The following is a 9,845-nucleotide window of genomic DNA, read 5'->3' as shown; positions in this document are numbered from 1 at the left end:
ACAAATTCGAATGGCACCCACAGTCCAAGACATTTATGCACGTCATGTCAAAAGCCACTGGAGACCTTGTGAGTGCCCCTCTCATGTTGTGTCTCTATCTTTGTGTATGAGGTAAATGTTTTTCCTCTGATGTTAGAAGTTATAGAGATATCTAAATTTGAAGTTTAAGAAGGCATAATACCTTGATTTGCTTGTAGCATAATCTTATGCAGCTGGTTGTATACCGTAGTTCAACACACAAAGCCACTTATCCCAAATGTTTTTTTATGCATGTCATGTCAAAAGATACTGGACTCCTTGTGAGTGCCCCTCTCATGTTGTCTCTCTATCTGTGGGTATTAGGTGAATGTTTTTCCTCTGGTGTTAGAAGTTACAGAGATATCTAAATTTGAAGTTTAAGAAGGCATACTACCTTGATTTGCTTGCAGCAGAATCTTATGCAGCTGGTTGTATAGCGTAGTTAAATACACAAAGCCATTTATCCCAATTTTTTTTTTTTTTAATTTGATTTTGTCTTCATTAATCTCACTAATCCTAATACATATTTCATGGATTATATAATGAAGATTAGCATCATGTAAGTGTTCTTTTTATTTACAATTTAAATTTAATTTCAACAAGACTTCAGCGAAAATGGAAAAAGTCATTCCACATTAGAGTAATGAAAAATATAGTTAACAGTGGCCATTGAGCAAAAATGGACAAAGTCATTCCACATTAGAGTAATGAAAAATCTAGTTAAGAGTGGCCATTGAAAACAATATTAATATATAGAGTAGTAATTTTCCAAATCTAGGTAACAGATTGTGCACCTTTCTTAATAGATAGAAGCCAAGAGAAGCCCCTTCAAAATCCTTGCAGCAATCCTTTCAGTAATCCTTCAACAATTCCAACAATCCAATCACTAAGAAATGCATGCATCCACGGAGAAATGCTTTGCTTATAATAGATGGAATGGTGATAAATAACACTTACAATAAATATTTAATCACAATTTGAAATGCTCAAGTTGCTTTATTCCTCCACGTTACAATCCTAGATGGAGTGGCAGAGTTATTATTAAGAGCATGAAAGGACAAGTTAATGAAACTAACCACACCTGTTTTTTGGAGTTATTATTAAGAGCATGAAAGGATGAAATTGATGGACAAGTTAATGAAACTAACCACACCTGTTTTTTGGAGTTATTATTAAGAGAATGAAAGGATGAAATTGATGGACAAGTTAATGAAACTACCAACTGTTATTTGGAATTGGACACGCGTTACCAATGGTTTGAAAAGCATAATCATGTTATTTGGAAATACACCTTTCCACTACTATGACAAGTGTATGTGTAAGGTGTGTGTTACATTTTGTAGTCTTCACATTTTGGTTAATTTTGATAGGTGTAAATTAACAAATGACATGGTAAATTTTTAATGAAGCTTTGTAAAAAAATAATTTAAATAAGGTTTAATCATGTGATTTTTAGATATACACTGAAGTTAGTGATGTTAATTCAATCCATTGATATTGTTGAAACTATTAGAATATGTTTGGATATTTAAATTTAAACCTAACTTGAATTATAAAAACAACCACCATGTCGGCTACCTGCCCTTGGAACTTTCGGCTGCTTCGCTTGCTACCTCTGAATCGTTCCGAACGATGGACCGCTAAATATTCATTCATGCAATATGGGACAACCAGTATTCATCTAGAATCAATGCCTTAATGGGATACGCGTATTCCTTTGTAGTTTTTTTAATAGCTAACAGGCAAAAAAACCTGCAGCCACTTAGCAATTCTTTAGTAACAATTAAAGATTTGAATGAGTCATCATCCCGCGTAGGTTGTGGTTTAGGGTAGTAGCTGAGCGGTCTTCTTCCTCTGATTTCTTCAATACTTTAATTCAACGTTAACGCCCATCCATTCATATAAATAAACGTCCGCATAACCAACAACTACAACCTCTTCTTCCTTTCGTGTTCCTTTACGTTGATTGATAGATCGGGATAGCGGTTCGTTCATTCATGAGAATCATGGCAAAAACTATTGCGCGCAGCCTCTCTTTTATCCCTCTTTTGCTCCTCTGTTCGCTGGAGGCCTTCGTAATGTCATTCCCGGTATCGTACCCTCAGTCTTCTAATAACTTGATTCCACATTTTTATGACCATTCATGTCCCATGGCCGAAGAAATAGTTCAATCGGTGGTAGAGAAGGCAGTGATGAAGGAAGCTCGAATGGCAGCATCCTTACTCAGGCTTCATTTCCATGATTGTTTTGTTCAGGTCAGTAATATTTTCCTTATGCACATTGATCAAATTGCTATTACTATTGGCTACTCACGAATTCATAGTAATTAAAAGTATGTATTTATGGATGAAATTTTAATGGCATGACAGGGGTGCGACGCATCTTTGCTGCTGGATAACAGTTCAACCATTGTGAGTGAGAAGGGATCAAATCCCAACAATAACTCTGCTAGAGGATTTGAAGTCATTGATCAGATTAAGAGTGAGCTGGAGAAGGCCTGTCCCAAAACTGTATCCTGTGCAGATATTCTTGCTATCACGGCTCGTGACTCAGTGGTCCTGGTAATACATTATATATAGATCTATTTACTAGCACTCGGTTTCCAAGAAAAAATAACATATAAACATATCTTTCCTGGTACTCGATTTCTAAGACAAGATCATAATCTGGTAAATAATAATACTTAGTAATTTGTTATGAATGAATAATACCAGAGCGGAGGTCTGGGCTGGGAAGTTTTACTAGGGAGAAGAGACTCGACAAGTGCAAGTTTGAGTGGGTCTAACAACAATATCCCAGCTCCCAACTCAACTCTCCAGACTCTCATTACCAAGTTTAAAGGCCAGGGTCTGGATGAGGTAGACTTGGTGGCCCTTTCAGGTATTTATATATCGTATTTATGACTAACAGCGTCATAATTTGCAGCTCAATCATTTCATTTTGTAGCATTCAATATTAAGTACAGATTATTAAGTAGTGAAATACAAATACAAATGCTAATTACGCAGGAAGTCACACGATCGGCCAATCTCGATGCACAAGTTTCAGGCAGAGGCTTTACAACCAGAGTGGAAATGGGCAGCCAGATTCCAGCCTGGACAAATCTTACTATAGTCGGCTCATATCTGGGTGTCCTAAATCGGGAGGAGATAATAACTTATCCCCATTGGATTTTGTGAGTCCTACGAAATTCGACAACTACTACTTCAAGAACTTGCTGAGCGGGTATGGACTGTTGAACTCAGACGAAGAATTGTTCGCCAAGGGCCAAGGCAAAACAGTGGAAACCGTGAAAGCTTACGCAGAAAACGAAGAGCTCTTTCTCGAACAGTTTGCAGAATCGATGGTGAAGATGGGGAACATCAGCCCTCTTACAGGCACCATGGGAGAAATCAGGGCCAATTGCCGTACTGTTCTCAGTTGATCAGTACCTGAGTTTTATCTTACTTTCCCTTCTGTAGCTGCCATCAAAATGTATTACTGAATAATCCTTCCCAGCGCATTCAGTTATCACCTATTGAATAATTACGCCGCCAGTTAATTATTAAATATGTAATAAGATCGGACAATAAGGGGAAATTAGTTCAACGCCCACCTCAAATTGCCATGTAAGAAGGATCTCCACATAATTAGTAGTTTCATATCAAAAATCTTGAGATTAAATCATATTTGATTTCGCTGTCGCCTTTTTCAACCGATCGCATTTTCCCAAGAAAAAATGGAATCTTAGGGTTTTGTCAGGATGGTATAAGTCATCTTTGAATTGTTGACTGCATTGTAAACATCGTCATTATTATGAATGCTAAATCTTGCGCAACAAGATTATTATGAATGCTGAATCGTGCATAATGAGAGTAGTGTAACATAAAATTACAAACAGCCAGACCTCTGAACACACATCAGTGGGAACATATTAGTGATGTAATCTCGTACGTCGAAGAGTAAGAGCAACGCCCATTTGTAGGGTTGACAAAGTTTAGCCCATGTTGAATTAAATCTCAATCTCATAAGCGTATTTACGATATGCGTTTGTATTTGTCTTTATGAAATAAATATTAAGGATTTAATATAAAAAACATTTTAATAATCATATATAAGATTGAAAAAATGTTATAGGAATATGAGTAATTGTTTTTTTGGTATATGGTATTGGTAAGTGGTCTATAGTATTATTAGCTTAAAAAATTCTATAATAAAATAAAATAAAATTCCATAATAAAATAAAATAAGGTGATGAATTTTTATAGTTAAAAATTTTATTTTATGTTTTTTAAATATATTTTTTTTATAATAAAAAAAAATTACAATTATTTATAATTTTTTGAAATAATTTTTTTTTCAAATTTTGTAATATAAAATATGTCATAATATTATATAAGTATTTTTATGTTTATCAATTATTTAATAATTTATATAAATATATTAATATATATATTTTTTTAGATTTGATATTGGTGAGAATAACATTCTAATAAAAATAAAAAATTGAACCCATAACTTAAACTCTTTAAAAACCCATCCAATCATCATCTGCTAAAAACTCTATAAATATAAATATATTAATGATCATATCAAAACTCTATAAATATAAATATATTAATATTAATATAATCAGAAAAAGTCCTTTTGTACTTTTTGGTGTACAACCCTTAATTTTAACATAATTATTTTTTTATTTTTATAAAGATGGAAAGAGAAAGAAACGTGGATGTTTATAAAGGTGGAACGAGAAAGAAACGTGCACTGAGAAATTGTAAACGCGCTGAAATCTTTCAATGGCATTGGTATATCTTTTGTGATTTTTTTTTTCAAGTTAAAGTTTGATTTTATTATATTTATAAGATTAAAAAGTTGATATGATTTTGACTCATCAAAATAATTTATTACAAGGTAAGAATGACTTTTTGCATACGATTTCTTTCTATAATCATTGAGAATAGGGAGCTGAAATCTTTCAATAGCATTGGTATACTTATTGTGATTTTTTTTTAAGTTAAAGTTTGATTTTATTATATTTATAGCATTAAAAAGTTGATATGATTTTGACTCATCAAAATAAATTACAATGTAAGAATGATTTTTTGCATACAATTTTTTTTTATAATCACTGAGAATATGGGTTTAAGTAATACATTTAAAAGTTCTGAAGTGAATAATGGAGCATTTTTTATCATATCAATATTTGACTAGAATTAATAGTTCTAGTTAGAACAATATTTAAAAGATAGTTGGTATGGTAAATTATTTCAACCCAAAATTTTATTGACAATTTCTTTGCTTGTAGAAGACAATGAGCCATTTCAAATAAGGTGTAGTTCTTCTGTTCTAACACGCCATTTTGTTGGGGATTATAAGGGATTAAATGTTGCAAATAAATACTTGATTGAGTAGGTAATCTTGAAAGGGTTGATTCTTGATTCTCCACCATTTTGTGATCTTAGCCATTTAACAGAGGGACCACATTTATTTTCAACCAAGACCCTAAATTCATTGAATCTTTCAAAGAGATAGCTCTTATTTCTCAAGAAATGTTTCCAAGTAAATATTGAAAAATAATTAATAAATGTCATAATATACCCGACACAAGTGAATTAAGGCTTATTTATGTTGCAAAGATCACTATGAACAAGATCCAGTGGTTTATGTGCATGCTACGCTTTCATAGAGTTGAAGGGTGCTTGATAGTGTTTTTCTAGTACACATTTTTCTCAAAATCCATCAGGTGGAAGTACCTTTAATAGGCCAACAACGATATTTTCAGTTGCTATATTCCATATGCTCATAAAGTTCAAATATCCAAGTCATTCATGCCAGAGTTGACTTTTTGTAGTTGTTTATGCCACAAGATTAGTTGGTTTAGTGTTGGGTTGAGACATATCATGAAACTTAGACAATCCATTAGTCGATTTGAGAATGCCTTCGATGAAAACCCACTAATATTTCTTTAAATCTTTAACAACAAACCAATCTATCCAAATTTCAACAACTTTTCTAGTCAATGTCAATTACAAAACCAAAAATAGGTTTGCGCTCAAGCTAGGCACATGATAGACATTTAGGATTATTCCATGTTGACAAGGTATGTCTCCATGACCATCAATGTCAAGAGAAAATTTAGATGCTAAGTAAATCTTTTTCTCAATAGCATTATTCAGGAAGGAAAACAAGGAGGCATCCTTTTCCATATGGTGTGTACAACCAAAATTGATGAACCATTTATTCTATGTGATATGAGCATGCAAAAAGTGCATTCTAACTAAGAACTTAAATTTGTTAGGGGATCAAGTAGTCAATCGTTCAGTTTTAAGTGATTTGACTTTCTGCTCCAAGTCATCTCTTTTCTTGAAGCAATTTTTCTCCAAATGTATAGCCTTGCCATAGTAGGTACATTTATTCTTCTTATGATTCTTTTGAGTTGATTTAGACCCATCAAATTTATGGGGTTTGGGATCGAGATACTCTTATTGAGGTTAAATTTCCTTTTGTGCCAACTTTCTCTTACCTTTGAGTGGATAAGCTCAGTTCTTATTACCGAGCTTCCTTTCATCAAACAACCTCTATTGGTAATTGATCAATAAATAAAAGAAGGTATCAAAGGTATAATCATTACCATCTTCCCGACATGATATATAGTTAGTGCAAAATGATGAACATATCACATCACAAGGTGTCTACTGATCCATTAGGACTAATTCTATCAATTGTCAATCTTTTCTCAGATAGTTCTTCGTAAAATTTCCAAATTTCAATTGTAGCTCTTTGACATGAGTTAGGTAATTCTCAATTATTTCAAAGGAATAAGGATCAAGAGAGATCAACTCCTTTTCTAACTACATGAGCTATCTTTCATCAATTTTTCAAACAACAACCTTATCTTCTTCCATACTTGATAAGGGAAGTCAATCTCACTTGTATGAAAATGAATTTCCCGAGAAATATGGATTATGATGATGCCAACAATCTCATGTATTTTCCCATCAATGAAAAAATTCATATGACACCCTTTCAATATGGAATGGTGGTTTTTGTATATTTATATATCCCATTTCTCTTTAGAAGGGTCTCCATTGCCTAATTGGAATTATTTTTTCCATTCAAAACAACAAGGCCAATCTTGGATTCCATTTTCAAAAAAAAAGTCATGGATTTGATCTTTCTTAAAAGAGGTTCCATGTATCAAATCAAGTGGCCTAGAGTCAATCACGAAAAGATGTGACTTAGCATGATTTGTGAAGAACATGGCTATATTTTAAACCATTAGCTCTCATACCATGTTGGGGCATGCTCTAATGGCCAATGACCAAGAACAAAGAACAAATAAAAAAATCTAATCAGAGATTCAATAATAGAGAAAATAATTTTTTAAGGTGATGGATAGTGTCTAGAGACACAACTATATCATTAAAGAATAGTGCATTATGATTAGAACATCATAATGCATAGTGAACAATATTACATCATCATATGATCATGATTCTCGTTGTTACATATTCAACCCATAAGGTCATTTACTTATAGGTACAAAATCTAACCAATCTCCTTGAATTATGGAGGATTTCATTTAGTGATGCGTCTCAATCATTAGAACTATTTCAATTAAATATAAGCTATCTCATCGGTTATATTTATGTGAATTAGTTGATTGTTCTACTCAATTTCTTCAACCAATAAGTTATTGATACCACTAGTTGAGCTTTGTCTTCTAGTCGAATATGCAACCAACCTATCAACCACTTGATTGATTGTCCTGTAAGGCGATCATTTGACTAATTGTTTAGTGTTAGTTGACCTTTTGATCAATAGCCTCAAAATTTTCTCTAGGTGTGAAGAAACAACATAACCTTATGTTCCAACATTTATAGAGATATTACACTTACTGTCATATGAAGGGTCAAATGTTCTATTTTTCTTTTCAAATAACACTTGCCATAGAGAATTTGTTATGGTAGTAGAGAGGGGTTGTCATAAAATTATTTAATAAGATTTTAATATTTATCTTATATGATATGGAAATTAATTCACTATCTAAGTATTTTAAGAAAATATGAAATTTAATTTTGTTAAAAATCAAGTTCCTTTGGTTATTGAAATTCTCTTCAATGAAGATTTTGTACATGAGAACTTTTAGAGTTTGGCTTAAAGGTCTATGATTATAGTTGGCCTAATGGTCATTTAAAAGGTCCAAATTTACTATTTCGTTGTATATAGAGATATGTAATGTTACATAATCTTGACAATATTTCCCAACCATGGATACAATTCTTTTATTTAGATTTCATTTGCTTCATTAGACCAGTGCAAATGATAAGATGTTCAAAATTGCAATGCTTAATTAGCTCCATGGCAAATAAATTCTTAGCTATACTTTTAGAGTTTCTTTGGTATCTATTAGCTAAAACAGGGTCCTCATCTAGCCTAAAAGTGATCAATTACAATTCTAGCATTAAAGTCTCCCAATGAAAGCATACTACCTTCATTTCACAGTGTAAATATCTCGTTATAAGGTTTTGTAGGGACAATTCTTATCTAGATTATTTTTCTTAAAAGAGGTACACATAATAGGCATGAAGAAACAAATTTCTATATAGATATTCTTAGCATTAATATTTAAAAGCACCATCCATATGTATTGATTGGGAGGGAATTTCTTATGAAGTCAAATGCGAGGAGAAATATTCATATTTATTTAACCAGCTATGTCTCCAATCTCTCCATAGGAGGATTTTTTATTCCACGATGACCAAAAAAACATTCTTCTGTAGAAGGGACCTTACATTTTCCATGCCTCCAAGTTTCAAATAGAAATATAATATAATTTTCACTTAGGCTCCAACTTACTATAAGAACTTTGCATGATAAGAAACCACAATAGACTTTCCATGAGAGGATCTAGAGAGTTCCAAATTTTTGTTTAATATTATATTGGTGTTCTCTATCCTTAATAGTAACTTTTCAATTCATAGTTATTCTCCATTTTTTTCCTTGCTAGTATTCTTTTATCTTTAGTAATTGAACTTGGTGTGTTGGAATAAGTTCTCTATTTATAAATATTCCTAGGCCTTTTAAACTCGTAGTTTTGTTGAGAATCCATGTATCTTTATGTTCAATTATTTTTCCCATTATTTTTTCTTCTATGAGGAAAGTTGTTTCAATTTATGATTTACTTTCTAGTTTCTCTTTGAATAATGAGAAGAGAATATGTCTTCATTTTTGTAATATTTCATATAAAAAGTGATTAGCTTCAATTCTACTTTATTATGTTTAGGGTTTAACTCTACAACCTTAATCATCTCTTTTTTTTATGACTTTGATAACTATTTTATGTTAATCATGTTCGAAACTATATTTTTTTTATGACTTTGACACCTATTTTATGTTGTTTATGTTCCAAACTATATAGGGCCAAATTGTTAATTATATTTTCTTTTAGCTCTTTAACATTGTTTGGAAGAGTACAATTGTATTCAAACTCTTCATTTTGGGTTGATTTTTTCTTTTCTTGGATTTTCCAGATTTATTATTAATCATTTCTTCTGACCTTTCATGAAGTTTGATGCTTCTCTGCCTCCCTCTCCCCTCTCTATTTTCTGTTTTTTTTTTCATATGGATCATGGCTAATTACTTTGCTATAAAAAAACATAATGTAATTGGGAAAAAATTAATAAATAAAAATTATATATTAAGAATATTTATTCAATTTGTTACTCAAAATAAGACATTATATTTAATAATAATAATAATAACAATAAAATCATTCCCCGGATCCGGGTGACACAAACGAATTAATTGATATTCATGACAAATTGTAAGAGCAGGTACTGCCAGCT

The 9,845-nt window shown here is 31.9% G+C and overlaps 1 protein-coding gene across 1 annotated transcript; it reads left to right on the top strand.

Moving 5' to 3' along the window:
* The first annotated feature begins 2,024 nt into the window (after positions 1-2,024).
* LOC149169401 (peroxidase 49-like) lies at positions 2,025-3,442 on the top strand. Its single transcript, XM_089427086.1, has 4 exons — positions 2,025-2,273; positions 2,388-2,579; positions 2,733-2,898; positions 3,027-3,442. The coding sequence occupies exons 1-4, from the start codon at positions 2,025-2,027 to the stop codon at positions 3,440-3,442; spliced, it is 1,023 nt and encodes a 340-aa protein (XP_089283212.1).
* Positions 3,443-9,845: the final 6,403 nt, after the last annotated feature.

This window comes from Pinus tabuliformis, chromosome 4_2 (assembly GCF_031772625.1).
Source record: "Pinus tabuliformis cultivar Carrire ecotype Pingquan chromosome 4_2, CPIR1, whole genome shotgun sequence".
Lineage (NCBI taxonomy): Eukaryota > Viridiplantae > Streptophyta > Pinopsida > Pinales > Pinaceae > Pinus > Pinus tabuliformis.
Note: the sequence above shows the minus strand (reverse complement) of the source record. Positions and strands in the feature narration are given on the sequence as shown.